General features: G+C 36.1%; 1 protein-coding gene across 3 annotated transcripts in view; it reads left to right on the top strand.

Moving 5' to 3' along the window:
* ERG (ETS transcription factor ERG) overlaps positions 1–18,643 on the top strand; it is a 172,831-nt gene that overhangs the window by 126,592 nt on the left and 27,596 nt on the right. For all 3 annotated transcript variants that reach the window (XM_069075014.1, XM_069075012.1, XM_069075013.1), the window contains exon 3: positions 4,636–4,787. In XM_069075014.1, the coding sequence (XP_068931115.1) occupies positions 4,636–4,787 (152 nt within the window). The remainder of the gene's footprint in view (positions 1–4,635; positions 4,788–18,643) is intronic.

Genomic DNA, 18,643 nt, shown 5'->3' on the forward strand with positions numbered 1-18,643 from the left:
ATTTTAAGTGGCTACAATGGAAGAAAATCAATAATTGCAGCCCCATACATGAATTTATTGAACAAGAAGGAAAAAGGATAGTAGAATTCAACACAATGTTGAATTCAAGAAACACATTTTATTTTTGGAGGGGGGAAGGTAGGGCAATAGGGGTTAAGTGACTTGCCCAAGGTCACATGGATAGTTTTTTGTGTTAAGTGTCTGAGGCCAAATTTATACTCAGGTCTTCCTGACTCCAGGTTTGGTGCTCCATTCACTGCACCACCTAACCGCCCCAAGAAACACATTTTAAACAGATTAGCATTAGTTTAATTAGGGTTTAATACAGAGTTAAGGAGCAGGCTTTATTATTGTTCAGAAGTAAAAATCATCATCTCAGACAAAACAAAAGTAAAAAGAGATAACATTAAAAGAGAAAAAAAGGAAAACTATATTATCTTTCAAGATGATATGTAAAGAAATAATATAACTACAAGGGCACTGACATGGAAACTATACATACTTCAACTTTTAAATAATGATTAATAATGATCAGAATATTGACAGCTTTTTCATTATGAAAACTTAAACCTCTGATTCTTTAAGGCATACTTTCTAAGAATCATTCTTCTGTATTTTATTTCTAGGCCTTATGTATATCATTCATTAGTCTCCAGAGCATTGTGTGAGATTGTGACCACCCTTAAATCAGTCAGTAACAAATAAATCTGGATGGAAAAAATTCCATTCTTTAAAAATGGCATGTTTTTAGGCCCTGCCCCATAGGCATAATGATCATTACACTGTGAACCAGGCAGCCCATATCAGTTTGTAAGCAGCCTCCAAAGTTATCCATACCAGGGAAACAGATGAATATTACCAGGGTAGCCTACTCAACACATGTGAAGGCACCTTGGACAACCTACTGGGTAATATAAACGACTGGATTAGAGGAATGAAATTAAATTGCAATCAAAGGTTGCATAAGAGATCCTCACCACATTTTTTTGTCTACCAGGCTTTTGATGAAGAATATGAACATCATCCAAAGTATCACATCCAAGACAAAAGTTCCTTCTTAGTTTCACTGACCAGTACTGGGTTTCCCCCCCGCCCCACCTCCATCATCACAACCTATCTGCTAGATAAAGCCGTAGTGCATCTAGATTACAAAATGTAGGTGGAAGTTAAAAGCAGCAGACACATGCATGAGGGGAGATTGATGATGGAGCAAAGGATTCACAGATGATCAACTTCCTGAGTGAACTGCAGAAGAAATCACAGCTCCACTGCATGATTTCTTGAAGAATTACCAACCTCCATCAGTTTCACACTGACCATATTGATGACTTCTATTGCCTTGCCAAAAAGGCAGATTTGTTGTTCAGTCCTTTCAGTTGTATCCAACTCTTTGTGACCCCATTTGGGGTTTTCTCGGCAAAGATGCTGGAGCGGTTTGCCATTTCCTTCTCTGGCTCATTTTATAGATGAGTAAACTGAGGCAAATAGGGTTAAATGATTTGCCCAGGGTCACACAGCTAGTAAATGTCTGAAGTCAGATTTGAACTCAGAAAGATCAGTTTTCCTGACTTCAACCTCAGTACTCTATCCACTTCACTACTTGTTGCCCTCAAAAGGCTGATAAGAATCACTTATGTCTGTGAGTGCTGTTTTTCGGGTAGATGACCACAATGTTCATTAATGTTACAAGCTACAAAGGATAGTGTCCTTGCTTCTTCTGACACTTACAGTTGGACACAGATCTATGACCTCAACTAGAAGCAGCAATTATTAATATAATGGAAATATGCCTCAAACCATGATATAAGAGGAGAGGAACAAAAGAAAAATGTCTCCCAATTCAGGGAGTCATCTATATAGGCACGCAACAACCACACCTTGGGGTTACCTGCTCTTCTAGGAATGTATTACAGAGTGATATAACAGCAGACAAAATGTCTTTTATACAGAAAAAAAGTTCCATCTATCAAATATTTGCCAAAGGCATTATCACCAGCAACTCCAGGACAAAGGCAAAAAAAGAGAAGAAAAGAAAGTTCAAGATCATTTCTTGGACCAAAAGCAAAATTCATTCTAATTCATCCAGAATCAAGATGGTGAATTAACTTGCACTATAATTATTAAGTTTTCAGGGATGTGTTAGGTTTTGTTTTGTTTGTTTTTTTTTTTTTAAATCATGATGCTACTATATCTAGTGCTCAGATATTGGTGAATTAAAAAAAAAAAGGCAGCTAAGCCTAAAATAAGAGCTACAACTTTGAGATATTCAGATGTCCTAAGCAAGGCCACCAAATATACATGCAAACACTGGGACACAAAGATGAGGTTCATTTTACTCAGGAAATGCAACCTAAACCTAAATGATGTTGCTGAATGAATATGTCTTCCCTTCTAATTAACCTGAGATGATTTCATTGACTAATTTTGAAAAGTTGTACTCTAATTAACTCCCCTTTTCCCAACTTTGGTGCTACGTAGAAATAATTTCCTAAATTTTTTTTTGCTTGTTCAAAAAGGGGTTCCTTATGTTTATCAAAAAGCAAAGTTTTAGGTTAGTAACAAATTGGAGACAGAAAAAAGGCAGAGTCTTTGCTCTGAGGGAGTTCAACGTGCTCTCAGAATGACAACCTGCAAAATCCTGTATTTCCAAATGAGTTATATACTGGACAAATTGGAGATTATCTCAAAGCTAAAGCACTAGTATTGAAGGTAATTGAGGAAGAGGTTTTTTGTAAATGGTGGAATTTTAGTTGTGACTTGAAGGAAGCCGGAGAAGTCAGAAAGTAGAGATGAGGAGGAAGATAATTCAAAGCATAAAAGACAGCCAGTGAAAGGGCACAGAGTCCAGAGATGGAAGATTGTGTATAAGGAGCAGTAAGGAGGCCAGAGTCACTGGATTATGGAGCAATGGAGGGGAATAACATGGAGGAAGACTGAAAAGGTAAGAAGAGAAAGGTTATTAAGGGCTTTAAAAGTTAAATAGGTGATTTTACATTTGATCCTGGTAACAGGGAGCTGCCAGCATTTATTGAATGGGAGTGATGTGATCAGTGCCCCTTAGGAAGATCATTTTGATAGCTGAGTGAACAATGAGCTCAAGTGGAGAGAGACACTTGTAACAGGGAGACTAGTCAGAAATTCATTGCAAATGTTCAATCATAAGGTGATGAAGGTCTGCAGCAAGATGGTGGTATTGTTAGAGGATAGAAAGGAATGTATATGAAAAATGTTGTGGAAGTAGAATCTACAGGACTTAGCAACAGATTTTATATTCCAAATGAGGGCTGAGAGTAAAGAGTCAAAACAGGTTGCATACCTGGGTGACTAGCAGAATGGTGTTGCCTTCAACAGTAATAGGGAAGGTAGGAAGAGGGGATAGCTTTAGGGAAAAGTTAAAAAGTTCAGTTCTAGAGATGTCAAATTTAAGATGTCTAAAGGATATCCAGTTTGAGATGCTCCAAAGGTAGTTGGAGATGTGTGACTGTAGGTCAGGAGAGAGGTTAGAGCTAGAAAAATAGAGCTGCATAGAAATGATAATTGAATCTGTGGGAGCTATTTCCCAGGTGTTCAAGTTTTCCCCAAAATGAGGTTAAGATCAACTTTTTGGGGCGGCAAGGTGGCACAGTTGAATAAGAGCGCCGGTCTGGAGTCTGGAGGATCCAGGATCTGTTCCGGCCTCAGATACTTAACACCTAACACAAAATAACTGGCCATGTAACCTTGGGCAAGTTAACCCCAATTCCTTAAAAAAAAAAGATCAGCCTTTTAAGAATTTCCTTAAAACATTTAAATAATTTATCCTAGCTATCCAAACAACTTCAACCTGCAAATTGAAAGTCTAAAGGTCAAAAAAAATCTTTATGTCCTTCATTTTCTTCAAAATGTTCAAGTCTTACTATTTTTCTCACAGAAAGTCCAATTAGCAGTATAAATGGAGATTCAAGTGAGTTTTTCTTTTCTACAAATGAATGCAGTTATTTTAAACAAAAGTCTCATAATTTACTTTCTGTGGCATATTATTGATGCTTTTAGATATCTGGATTTGTATAACTGTAATGCTAAGGTTGCTTTCAGGAGTTTCTTTAAAAAGTTGTTGGAACTTGTTGCAGATCAGCCTCTAGAAGAGTGAGTTTTTGTCAACTTATCTACTTCCTGAAATTTGCTGGTACTATTACCATAAAACAATGTGAATATTTCATCTGGCATATCAAAAGAGTGTACTACACTAGTGCTAAGTCTCTTAAGTTGGGACTCTATTACTGTATCTTAGCATGTGTATATTTTGACGATTATTTTATCCCATTTTGAGAACAAGTAATTTGGTCACTCCTCATTCTGCCCTAAATTCATCAGTTGCTGCAGTTAGAGTTTTGAAATCATAGTTTCAAAATGGAGTTATTTGAGGAAATAGAAGCCATGACACTGATCACTTTGCAACTTATATAAGAATTAAGTTAACATTATTACTTTTAATAAAGTTATTCTTTTAGATTCTAATTCACAGTTCCTTTCTCTCTTTATTTTTTCTATCTCTCTTCTATTATCCTCCCACATCTTTTACCTGCATCCATATGATTTGAGGGGATCCCTTTCAAGTGTCATATTAATTGAAGAAAATACCTTGCATTTCTCTAGGAACTCTCCTGATGACTGCAGTGTTACAAAGGGTGGGAAGATGGTCAACAGCCAAGAAAATGTTGGAATGAATTATGGCAGCTTTTTGGAGGAGAAGCATATTCTATCAACCAACATGACAACAAATGAGCGAAGGGTTATTGTACCCGCAGGTCAGAAGTTTATAAATTTCACTTTGGGGTTTGTGATAATGTGATGTACTGGAGAGACCATTGAACTTAGGGTTTTGTCAGTCTGAATTATTGCTATGCTATTTGTTAATTTTATGACATGGGAAATGTTCTTATTCTTCCTTATTCCTCATTTCTTCATATGTGAAATAGTCACAAGATTCCTTGAAATCTCTTAAAGGTACACTTCCCTCCCAACCAAATAAAATTATACTCAATTTGACCAGATAGGTTTTTCTTAGTCTTTTGTCCGCTGAAATATCATATTTCAGACTTTTCCCTCTCCTTTATAGTAGTATCCATCATGCCTTGAATGATTCTGACTGTGACTCCTTGGCATTTGTAGTCAAAATTTGAAGGAAAGCAGAAAACTAGAAAAACATTTAGAGCAATTTTCTCTGACAAAGGTCTCATTACTCAAATATATAGGGAATTGAGTCAAATTTATAAAAATGAGAGCCATTCCCCAATTGACAAATGGTCAAAGGATATGAACTTTCAGAAGAATAAACCAAAACTATTAATAGTGACAGGAAAAAATGTTCTAAATATCTCTTAATTAGAGAAATACAGACTAAAACAACTCTGAGGTACCACCTCATACCTATCAAATGTGAGGAAAAGGAAAATGATAAATGCTAGAGAGAATGTGGAAAAATAGATGCTGTTCATCCTTCCTTTTCAAAGAGGACCAATAACATCACAGAGTGATGTCTTGACTTGTGGGTGAACTGGATTTAAGTGAGGCAGAGTTGCACAAAGTCATCAGCCTCACTTTCTTTTTGAGTCATCGAAGTTCAGTGGTAAGGCAAAAGTTAGGATGATTGGTCATGGCTCAGGATGCAGTGAATGACCTGGGTATCTTTGATGTCTCACCAATTTCTAAATGCTCCACATTGCCTGCTTCAACCACCTCCAGGGCCATTGGAACAAATTGTTTTCATCTGCCCATTCCATTGGGGGAAATCTTCACATGCTTGGGGTAGAAACCCCCCTAACTCACTGATGGGTTTGTAACCTGTTTGTTACCCTCAATCTGACTGAGTCTGGGATTATTTATTGGGGTGTAGTCACTGTACATGCTATAGCTTCTTGGAGCCATAGATGAGAGTTGAGTGCCAGGTGAACACAAAGGTAGACAAACAGCCCTGAAAAGGGTTTGGCAAATGCTCACACCAGAAAAGCTAATCCTTGAACACTCATATACCCCAGGTACACTAACTTACTGTTGGTGGAGTTGTGAACTGGTCTAACCATTCTGGAGAATAGTTTGAAGCAATGCCCAAAGGCCTATAAAATTGTGACCCTTTGAACCAGCAATATCACTACTAGGTCAGTATCCCAATGAGATAAAATTTTTTGGGGTGGCAAAGAACTGGAAATTGAGGGGATGACTTTCAATTGGGGAATGGCTGAACAAGTTGTGGTATATAATTTTGATGAAATACTATAAGAAATGGTGAATAGGATGCTTTCAGAAAAACCTGGGAAGACTTTTTATAGGACCTGATACAGAGTGAGGTGAGCAGAATCAGGAGTATATTGTTCACTGTAACAGTAATACTATAATGATGATCAGCTACTAAAGACTTAGCTACTCTTATCAAGATAATTATCTAAAAAAATTCCAAAGTATTCATCATAAAAATGCTATCTACCTCTAGATAGAAAACTGGTGAACTCTAAGTATATATTGAAATGTGTTTTCTTACTGTCCTTATTTTCTTGTTGTTTTTTTTGCCACCTAGACAATTCAGAAATATTTTTTTATACTCCATGTGTATAATAATATTACTTGCCTTCTCAATGGGTAGGAGAGAGGGTGAGAATTTGGAACTCAACATTTTTAAAATGAATATTGAAAATAAAATTAAAAAGTAATAATTAGTGTCCATACTACACAAATTATTTTCATAAACTGAGAAACTACCATATCAGAATCTTTTTATAAGACATAATCCTAAAACCTAAACCAAGGAAGAATAAAATCAGGAGAATGATAAACCAAAATTACAAATGAATATGAATTACAAATTTTACATTAAATCCTGTCAAATTGATTACAATAACTTATCCAAGAAATTATTTTTATGATCAACTTGAACCCACAGCAAGGATACAAACATAGCACAACATTAGGAAAAACAACAGTATAATTAATAATATTAAAAAAGAAAAACATGCAGAAATATAAGATTATCTTAATAGAAACATAAAAAGCCTTTATCAAAGTACAATACTCATTTGTGATTAAAAAAAAGTAAAGTGTAAATCTAGAGGAGTGTTTTTAACATCATAAAAATATCTATCTAAAACCAAAAGCAAGCATTTATACAATGAGTGAATCTTTGCCAACAAATACGTACAAAATCAGTGATGCCCATTCTACCCAATATTATTTGATATATCTCTGGAAATGATAGCAAGAGTAATAAAACAAGAGAAAGAAATTAAAGTCATAATGAAGAAATAAAACTATACCTATTTGCTCATGATAGGATGGTTTACTTTGAAAATCCTATGAATCAGCAGAGATATTAATTGAGAAAATTCAACAAAGTCACAGGATGCAAAAAAGTCCTAAGAAATCAACCACATTTCTGTATAATAAAAACAAAATCCGAGAGTGAATAATAAAAAGGGAAATGCTATTCCAAATAACTACAAAAAGAATAAAATATCTGGGGACTAATCTATGGCAGCACATAGAATATTTGAGTAGTTCAAAGTACTCCTAAAAGTAATAAATAACAAGTTAAATAACTGGATATTCAGTGGTCATGTTTGGGTTATGCCAATATAAATAAGCTGCCTCCCTCCCCCGCCCCAAGCAATTTGGCAATACTACCAAAGTTTATTTACACTTTTAATACTATACTAATCAAATGATCAAAGGGGTACTTTTTAGAATGTGATAAACAACAATAAAAACTCATGAAAAATGGAAGATCAAGAGTATCAATGGAAATTACGAGAAGAGCTAAGGTTGAATGGAAATAGCACCTTCATATATTTAACTATATCACAAAGAAATAGTCATCTAAACTATTGATTTGTTTAAAAATTACAGAGGAAGATCAGGAGATGAGACTAGAAAAGGGATAATCTAAAACTATACAAAATAGAGTTCTGCAATTTCATGCACTATCTTCTTTTTCTGTTTTATTATGTATATGAATATGCTCATTTTCACTTTTTTTAAGTTTATAATAATAATCAAATAAAACAATTGTATTAGTATGCCTATCATCCCACATTCCCTCCAACAGCCAACTTTTTTTTTTTCTGATCATCTTTACAGTATCATGGATGTGAGGTATAACCTAAGAGTTGTTTTGATTTCCATTCAACTTATCATTAATGATTTGTGGCTTTTTTATTTAAAATGTGGTTATTGACAATCCATTTTTCTTCTCTTCTTGTTTATAACTTTTGATCACTTAATCTACTTAGGAGTGACTTTTGCTTTTCATATTTGAACCAATTCCCTATATATCTTGGATTTCAGACCTCTTATCTGAAAACTTTGCTGCAAAATTTTTTTCTAAGTTAACTGTTTGCAATGATTTTTAGTGATCTTTTCAATTTTTTGTAACTATAGTCCATTTTGTCTTCTTTAATTCTTTCTGTGTCTTGTATGGCCAAATACCATTCCCATGTCCCTAATTGTGAATGATTTTTTTGTGTCTCTGTTCCTCTAATTGGTTAAGATGTGATCTTCTAGATCTGGGCCATGTATTCATTTGGGGTTTATTTTGTATACAATGTGAGGTGCTGGCCTAAATCTAATTTCTGTCAGATCACTTTCCTATTTTACCAATTGTTTTATTTTTTCAAGTAATATGTCCTTCTCCTTAATATGTGGAGCATTTTAGTTCATCAAATAATGTTACTATGTTCATTTGCTTATGGCTCTTGTTTACCTAATGTGTTCCACTGAGAAAAAAAATCAACTTTTTTGATTTTTGATCAAATCTCTTTTTTAGCCAGTAATAAATAATTTTGATGGTTAGCTCTTCTTTGTACAGTTTGAGATGTGGTTCTTTGAGGCCTCCTTTCTTTCTACTTAAAAATAATTGTTGGGGACATCTAGATGGCACAGTGAATAGAGCACCAGCCTTGGAGTCAGGGGGCCTGAGTTCAAATCCGGCCTCAGACATTTAACACAAAGCTAGCCATGTGACCTTGGGCAAGCCACTTAACCCCAATTGCCCTACCTTCCCCCCTCCAAAAAAAAAAGCAAAAAATTAAAAAATTGTTACACTTGAGATTTCTTTACCTTTTATTCCTGAAGATTATATATATTTATATGTATTGTGTATATGTATGTATGCATGCATGTGTATACACACAGACACACACACCCTTTGGTGTTTTGATTGGTATGACAAATTAAGTAGCATTCTTATTTTTATTGATATGGCCCAACCATGAGCAAATACTATTTCTGCTTAGTAAAACAATTCAGTTCTACACTGTCCTCTGCTCTTGAGTACTCATCATGTCACCAGTTTTGTCCTGCCAATGCTCAGCCTTTGAACACTCTCACCATCATCTACCTTCACTCTTAAACATATGATGTTGAATAAAGGTAGAGGAAATCATGCAACCATTCTGATTAGGTCCACTAAAATTTTATGTTACACATCCTCAAATGGGCTAGGCAACCCTTTCTCTATCACCTCACTGTATGACTTTCCAAAGCAGCTCTTCCAAACTTTTTCATCCCTCTTCAAACTTCCCAGTTTCTCCCTTCCCCCAACCTCTCATCTGAGAATGGTGTGTCCTCTTTTATAGAAAAAATCGAACCATTCACCATAAGCTTCCTTTTCCCTGCCTCCTGTGTCCTCCTTCACTTCTAACTCATATGATGAGGTGGCATTACTCCTTAACAAGGCTAACTCCTTTACTTGCTCAAGCAATCCCATTTCATCCCATCAATGCCAATAGATAGCCCCATCTGTCATCTCCATTCTATTGCTTATCATTAAGCTCTCCCTGCTTCCTTAATGTCTACAAATATGCACATATCTCTCCCATCCTCAGAAAACCCTGACTTGATCCTATCATGAACTTCCACCTTAATCCATTTTTAATCTTTGTGCTGATGATTATTGAATCTATCTTTCCCTCCTTAACCTCTTCTCTAACCTTCAGCTGCCTTTCAAACATTTTGAACTGGATGTCCAGTAGACATCTTAAACTCAGTATGTTTAAAACTGAGCTTATTTTCTTTTCCCCTTATTCCTGTCTCCCGTATGAATTTCTTTATTATTGTAGAGGACACCACCATCCTCCTAGGTATCATACTTGACTCTTCATTATCTCTCACCTCTCACATCTAATCTATTACCAAGTTTACCAATTTCACTTTTGCAACATCTCTCAAATATGTCCTCTTCTCTCTTCAGGCACTGCCAACCACTCTGGCTTATGTCCTCATTATCTCATTACTGCACTTTTAAAATAGCATACTAATTAGCATGCATTATACATTTTCTTGCTTATCGTCTCCCCCATTAGACTGTCAGCACCTTGAAGGCATGGACCTTGTGTTGCCTCTTTTTGTATCCCCAGAACTTAGGACAGTGATTGGTACATTACAAGCACTTAATAAACACTTATTAAGTGACTATGGTTGTAATAGAGGTGTAGAATTTTCAGTTTTGATTTCCTGAAATATGGTATCCAAATTTTTTGTTTAGTCATAGTTTTCATGAAATACAATGATTCTTAAATTATCTCACTTCAACTTCTTTTCCATGTCATTTTAATTGTAAATACCTTTTCTTCTTTTTTTTCCAGTCTTTTGATTTTATTTCATTGTTTCTTATTTTTTCATGAGGTCATTAAAGAGTCATTGAGTTGTGTTGACTTTATTCTAACTTTTTTTTTTTAAGCAATTGGGGTTAAGTAACTTGCTCAAGGTTACACGGCCAGGTGTTTCTGGGTGGGTGCTAAGTGTCTGAGCCCGGGATTCGATCTCCAGGTCTTCTCAACACTGGAGCCGGTGCTCTTACTTGCTGTGCTACCTGGCCGCCCCCATTCTAACTTTCAAGAAGTCTTTTACTTGGGTTATATTTGCCATTGGTTATGCTCCTAAATCTTTCCCACAGAGCTATCATTTCACTTAAAATTTCCTTTTCAAAATTTTCTTAACTCAATTCTTCCAGGTACTCTTGTAGTTGTGGTCAAGCCATTTCTTTTTCTCTCTGAGGCCATGGTCATAGTTTTTGTAGAATTACTCTTTTCTTCTGAATATGCTACTTGATCTGAAATGTTTCTTCATAATATTCAGCCTCTTTTTCTGCTTCAGTGAGGGTCCAGTTGTAATTGGATAGCTTACTTTTAAAGTATACTCAGTAATCATAGCTGTTGACTTCTAACTCTTTTAGTAACAAAATGAATTGAGGATACAAATGACGGGAGTAAAGCAGGGTTGGAGTTTGATTTGTGAAGTATTTGAGAGTAGATAACAAGGTAGAATTGAATTTGTTCATTTGGTGATCAAGACTTGAGAGAAAAGAAAGTGAAATTAGACCAGGGGTGCTGAGTGATGGAGAAATTAGAAGGTGAAGAATAGCTTTGGGAGAGGTGAGGCACAGAAGCACATAGTAGTATAATATTACCAGATAGATGAATGTCTGAGTTTTTTTTTTTAATTAAGAAAGTGGAACAGTGGTGAGTAATCATGGGATATAGGGTATGATCATTCCTTTGGGTGGTTGAGTAACCTCAGAAGGAGGGTGGAGTAGATATGAATGGAGTAAGTAGAGTGAAAGAGTAGGTAAGAGAGACAGCTCAAAGACATTAAAGAATTCAGAGGTTAGGGAGCTTGAGGGAGCACTAAAATGGGTGTTGAAATGTCCTAGTATAAATACAAGAGTTCAGAAACAACACAATGACCAGGTACTATAAACCCCATAAGAAAGAAGAAAGGATAATCTGGGAATTAGTACACAACAACAATTATAAATTAAATTGGATAGAAAATTTTAATCAAGCATGCAAAGGTGGAGAGATTGCTGAATGATATGGTAAAAGGAAAGTTTGATCACAGCATGAGAGACAGGCCTGGGCCTGTGTATTGGGGAGTGCAAGTTAAGACACAGCTAGTGTTTAAGGAGATGGTCAGGGATGCAGGGTGATCAAGGGAAATCCAAATCTAATTAAGTCAAGTAGACAGAGGGGATGTGAAGTAAGGGGTTCAGGATAAAGGGAAGTTTACTCACTACAGAATGGGAATTACAGAGAGAGCAGCAAAAGCAGTGGCAGGATTTAAATGGGGCATATTTAAGATAAGATTAAGGAGAATTGGAATGAGCAGTGAGAGTCACAGGTAGGTTGCTTTCTTGTGACCAGTTATTGAAGAATACAGGGATAGGGACGGTAATAGCTACTGGTAGTTTCTTGCTGTTGTTGTTATTTCAGTTCTGTCTGACTCTTCATGACCCCTTTAGGGTTTTTTTTTATTTTTTGCTTTTTTGGAGGGCAATCGGGGTTAAGTAACTTGCCCAAGGTTACATGGCTAGTTTTTTTGTGTGGGTATTAAGTGTCTGAGGCCGGAACCGAACTCTGGACCTCCTGACTCTGGGGCCTGCGCTTTACTCACTGCGCCACCTAGCTGCCCCTAGGGTTTTCTTAGCAAAGATATTGTAGTGGTTTGCCATTTCCTTCTCCAGCTCATTTTACAGACGAGGAAACAGAGGCAAACAGGGTTAAATGACTTTTACAGGGTAGCACATCTAGTAAGTGTCTGAGGCCAGATTTAAACTCAGGTCTTTTGGGCTCTAGGCCTGGTGCTCTGTCTGCTGTGTCACCTAGCTGCTTGGGTAGTTTCTTAGCTATTGGCTTATCAGAAAGTAGCAGATGAATAATAGTGCTTACAATCTCAAAGATTGCCAGGAAAAAGCTAGAGGTATTGGGTCTTATTCACTCTCATCTCTTCCTCCAGTATAACCATGAGGGGATGAGGATTCAGAAAATTGCAATAATCAGGTACTTTCCACCATTGATTGGTAGGAGGTAGAGGTCAAGCTTTTAGTTGGGTCACAGTATCTGGCACAAAACCTAACATATAAGTATAGTGAATTGATGCACACATGCCCATTTGAATGAATATAAAAATGTGTCAGCAGAAGGCTAATTTTTTCCCACTCTGTGGGCATTGAAGAAAAATTCTTTATGATGGTCAGTCTCTTTATTTATTGCTTAATATCTCTACAGTTATTCAGTTTATGTAAGAGGGTGTGCTGTGGCTGATTTTGCAAGTTGTAGTTCTTTCAGTTATTTGCCAAGTTTCACCTGCACACACAAATTCACAAAAGTCTTTATTGCATAATCTTAGTTCCCCAAGGATGCCATGAAGATATTGAAATCAGTGCCATCATCATCCTCACAAAATTCACCATTATTAGCAGATAATTTTCTTCAGAGTAAGGATTTTTTCAGTCTTAGTACCTATCTCTAGTGCATAGCACAGTGGCTGGATATTTAAGAAATGGTTGTTGATTGATAGATTGCTAAGCCTTATACCTAGGAGGTAATTCTTGCTGTAGCATATGGGTAAAGCAAAAAAAAACACTGAAACAAATTAGGGATAAGAAAATAAGACAGGTAAATATGGAATAGCATTGGGGATTTCATCAACATTGTGAAAAGTCCTATTTATTACTTCACTGAGAAATCTAGAGGTCTAGTTGAAGCACATAAGGATTCAGTGTGGCCAGAATTATAGGATCATAGATCTAGGTCTGAAGGAAACTTAGCATTCCAATCGAGTCTAGCTCTTTGCTTTACAATAGAGGGAACTAGGATGAGGAAGGTTAAATGACTTGTCCAAGGACACACAGCTAATCAGTGTCACAGGAAGGACTTAAATCTAGTTTTTCTAGTCTCCAAGCCCAATACTCTGTCTACTACTTCAAGATGTGTTTACTGAATTTAAATATTTCAAACTATTCAAGTCAAAGGCAGGCTCACATTTGGCACAAAAGGAATATAGTTTGGGGTGGAATTAGAAAATTTGTGGGATTTACATGCTTAGTAAACTAGTTTATTTGTACTTTGATCTGTTAATAATTTAGATAAGGGATTTCTCCTATTCTACTTTTAGTACCAAATCCAGAATGTCCCTAATTTCCTAACGACCACTGTGAAATTTTAAAAATGGGTTCAGAACAAAATTAATTTTTAACAAACTCTGACTTCACCAATGAATACATAACATGTAGCACTTTACAAAAAGGAGCAATCATTACAAAGAACTTTGTATCTTTTTTTTTTTTTTTGCTTCCTCACTGGACATGGTCAGATGTGTAGATTTATGGAGTACATCCATTGTAAAAGCCATGTATAAAGGCAATCTATGAACTAAATTAAAAACAAAAAACATTTTGAATTGAATGTGTTGAATGGATATATGAATTTTTATTAAATAGTGGAGGCTCTTATTGAGTAAATGAAAAAATTATTTTACTGCTTTCTGAGATTGAACCTTCTTTCCCTTCTTGTCATTTCCCTTCCCTCCATCATGCTTTCTGCAAGTCAGTGAAAAAGTATATTTAGCCTAAATCTACTTCATCGTAGCCATAATAAAGACAGCCAAAAACAAAAAAAAAAAACAAAAAAACCTGAGCACATATTGAACTATCTGATTTCTAGGTGTTTTAAATTATTTTCTACTGTTTTAGAAAAAAATCTGAATTCACAATTTGACAGTGAAATTAACATTTTAGAGAGAGTTTTGGGGTAGTCTGCTGTGAGATGTGACATTTAATTTGTGCTGCAAGTGTACTGTATTTAGTAAAACCTTCTTTTAGTCAAAATATTTATTTTCACAGGGACCTAACAGCTTGTTTGTCAATGTGCTAACAAAGAGGAAGGCAGAGACCTCAACCACCTTTCTTACAATGTAGCTAAAGTTACAAAATGATGTGAAAATTGCAATAGACTCTGGATTTTCATAGGTCGTGGCATTTTGAAACATTCTTTTCTTTTGACAGTATTTGCTTTAGTTCCCAAAATGAAATACAGCAGCATATTACTAAAACTTTTGTAACTTGACTTTTTACCCTGAATGTGTGTGGGTATTTTAATATATGTTGAGAGCAATTTCATATGGGAATGTGTGAGTGTGTGTGTGTGTGTGTGTGTGTGTGTGTGTGTGTGTAACAAGATCAAGAGGCCCACAATCAAAGATTTGGTGAACAGATGTTAATCCTCTACTTTGGTTTTCTTGCCCCCAACAAATCAAACTGGAGATGCATGCACTTCCCAGGCATCAGGCATTTCTTTGAGTAGAATTCAGCTAGTTTCAGCTCAATTCAGCAGTTTTCACTACTATCAGGAAATAAGACACACAACCATAAGAAGCAGACTAAATGAATATGAAAAAATAAAGTCTGACATACAGTTAAGCAGCCAAATTAGGGCTAGAGACCAATGATGTGGTAAGAGAGTTGGCTTCTGAAAGCCCAAGAATCAATCACACAAACTAAGTTGTGGATAAAGTGGTGTTAGCCAGCTGTGGAAATCCAGCCATACCTCGTTATGCCTTTATGAAGTAAAAGCAAATGCCAAAAAAATAAGTTGAAATAAAGCAATAAAATTCACCAATGACATCTTGTCTGACAGTAAGTAGAAAAGTCTAAAAGGAGGTAAATTTCAGTGAGTTCAGGTAAGAGATAATTATTACTTCCTTTCTGTGGTTGGGTACTGGGCTTTCAGAAGCCAACTCCCTGACCCTGTATAAGAGATCTCAGGAATATGTTGTCAGCACAGGCTGAAATGTTCAAGGAAGGTCTGCTATTAATGTCATGTGTAAGATTTGCTAATGTGTCTCTGATATGTCTGGACCAGGGATGGAGAACCTGTGGCTTTGAGGCCATATGTAGCCTTCTAGGTCCTCTGGTGTGGTCTTTTGACTAAGTCCAAGTTTTACAGAACAAAAATTTTTATTAAGGGAATTTGTTCTATGAAGTTTGGATTCAGTGAGGACCCAGAGGGCCACACGTGGTCTCAACGCCACTGGTTCCCCACTCTTGGTCTAGACCATGGAGAGTTTTAAGACTAAGCTTAAGGCAATCAATTTAATCTGCAAGGCATTTGTTAAATCTCCTCTGTGTACTAGGAATGGGTAAATTCTTTGCCTTCAAAGAGTTTACATGATACTAGAATAATAAAGTGTATGGGAATGCTTTTAAATTGAAAACATAACCTTACAACAACTAGTATTAGTTACTGTTATCTTTATTATAAGGACCTTTCTTAAAAAACAACTTTTAATTTTCATTGTTGCTTAAAAAGAAACACAAATTCCTAATGCTAAAATGAAATTCAATGTGAAATCAAAGCCATGGGTGGGGTACATTGAGAAATTATAGAATCACCGATGTAGAATTGGAAGGGATCGCAGAGGCCCTCTAGCCCAATCTCTCCACCACCCATTTCGTAGATAAGGAAAAGGAGACAAGTGATGTTGTGCCTTGCCCAAGGCTACATGTATGGCAAGCATCAAAAGTTGGATTTGAGCTTGGACCCTTTGACTTGAAAGTCAGTGCTCTTGAATTCTCTTTGAGAAAGAAAAATATAATGAAAAGGAAAATTAGGAAAGCTTGTTTAGTTGTGGCAGAGCATGTCCGCTAGCCAGTTGCTCCTTCACTAAACTGAGATGGTTTTCCCTGCAAAGCCAGGGTGTTGGGGAAATCTTGTTTAAAATATTCCAATGCTCCAGCTCTACAGTAGACTAAAACATTCCACAACTGCAGAAATTGTGAGCTGTTATTCTTCAAATCCAAAGAACATTGTACTATCAAGTTGGAATGTTAGTTCTTTAGTCATTTCTTCAATTACATGAAAGCAGACAGAGCTCATACTGAAGTATATACTGAAAGCACATACTTTTTCTTAAGTATGAAATATTTTTCTCACATAATTCATAAGTGACCTACACAGTTTTACTGAAACTCCCTCACCTTCAAAAAGTTATTCATTGCTTCATTGGAATATACTCATTTTAATTCTAACCTTTGTTCATTCCTTGTTCTCTTCACAATCCAAGTAGCCAATGACTTATCTAGATATCTTTTAGCAATTTTTTTTAGTGCTTTTAGTACTTTCTTGCAGCTTTTTAAAGTAGTCCTGAATATTGTCAAAGTAGGAATTTGGGGACCACTGCTAAACATTTCAGAGAATGCCCAGTCATTGCATACAGTTATGCAGGATCTCAAGATGATCTTCCTTGACATGGCAATTGATCAGTGGAAGTATAGCTTTGCCAACTCTTCACCAAATGAAGTGTCCTGAAGAAGCGCTTCCTTTTGGATTAGCCCAGTGCAAACTAGAAGATAATTTTTTTTGAGGGGGGAGGGTAGGGCAATTGGGGCTAAGTGACTTGCTTAAGGTCCATGGCTAGTAAGTGTGTCAAATGTCTGGGGCCACATTTGAACTCAGGTCCTCCTGACTCCAGAGCTGGTACTGTATTCACTGTACCACCTAGCCACCCCTAAAATATCATTTCTTAAAGCAGACTTACTTTCACTTAAGGTTACAATACTGAATGGTATGTCCCATCCGGCACATTCTAATGCATCTAGCAATTGAATAGCACTTATATGACATCTCCTAATATTCCAAATTACTCCATTAGGTAATGATCTCTTATTCTGTAGAATATGGGAAATATATGCCTGAGGTCTTCTACTCTCCTTTTTTTCTGGAGAAAGTGACATATCAATATATAGGTAATTGGGGACAATTCAATATTTAAAGAGATGTGTGATCTCATTGATACATCTATATTTTTTCATCCTATTTGATTCTTGAATATGTTATTAAAAGCATATGTTGTTCGCAGAGGACACATTTAATGTGCTTGGTCATTTCTTCTAGCTCTACTAGTATAGGACTCAGTCTGTCCATCTGTTATCCCTCACAATTCTGTGAGACCTGCCCATTTCTTAGATGATAATAACCCTTATGGCTTTATTTTTTTGCATGGAGTTCATCTTTGGAAATATGCTGCAACCTACATATGTCCACCCTTCATCTTTCTTTTTTTTTTTTTTTTTTGAGTTTCCGAGCATATCAGTTTATTAAGCAATGCATGCCAATTGCCTAACAAATCAGGACTAAGCCCCTCAGCTTTGGTAGTGGACTCTAAATTCAGAGGAAGACAGATTTTTAGACATTAAAAATGATCAAATAAGATCAGTTAATTAAAAGAAAACAATTAAACAGGATACAAAATGAGGTAATCTGATTTCTAATGGAGGAAAGATTAGGGACTTTCCAGGCTGGGAGGGGGAGAATGAATAGGCACAGTTCCCTGAAATCAGGAAAAGATATGTCTCATTCTCCCCAAGTGTCTATATTCAATCAAAGGAACATGGAAACAATAACTGATTGATCAATATGGGGCCAGTTTTCAGACAAGACATATGGATTACTTGAGATGTATAATTATAACAAAATTCCTTGCATCAGTCTTCAGATCCGACTGGATTTCTGGTTAGCATAACCCAGGTCCTTAGTTAAGGGTCTTTAAGGTAGCAGGTAGAGGTGGTCCAGGTTCCTAGCCACTTGGGGCTAGGTTCAAACAGTGCAATAAGGTTTTCTCACAATTCCCAGAACTGAATAGTTTTCTCACAAAACAGAAACTGGATTAGACCCATAATTGTATAGGAAGGGAATTGATCTAGCTCCAGAATTGAATCACAAGATGGTTCACTCAATTCCAATTACCACTTACTATTCTAATTCCCTCACTAGCAGGAAAAGAAAGAAAAAAAACAATTATTTTTTAAATTTTTTTCTCCCATATTTTCTCCCATACCCCT

This window comes from Petaurus breviceps, unplaced genomic scaffold (genome assembly GCF_028583685.1).
Source record: "Petaurus breviceps papuanus isolate PSGF00001 unplaced genomic scaffold, PetGlider_PUasm1.0 90897, whole genome shotgun sequence".
In the NCBI taxonomy this organism is placed as follows: domain Eukaryota; kingdom Metazoa; phylum Chordata; class Mammalia; order Diprotodontia; family Petauridae; genus Petaurus; species Petaurus breviceps.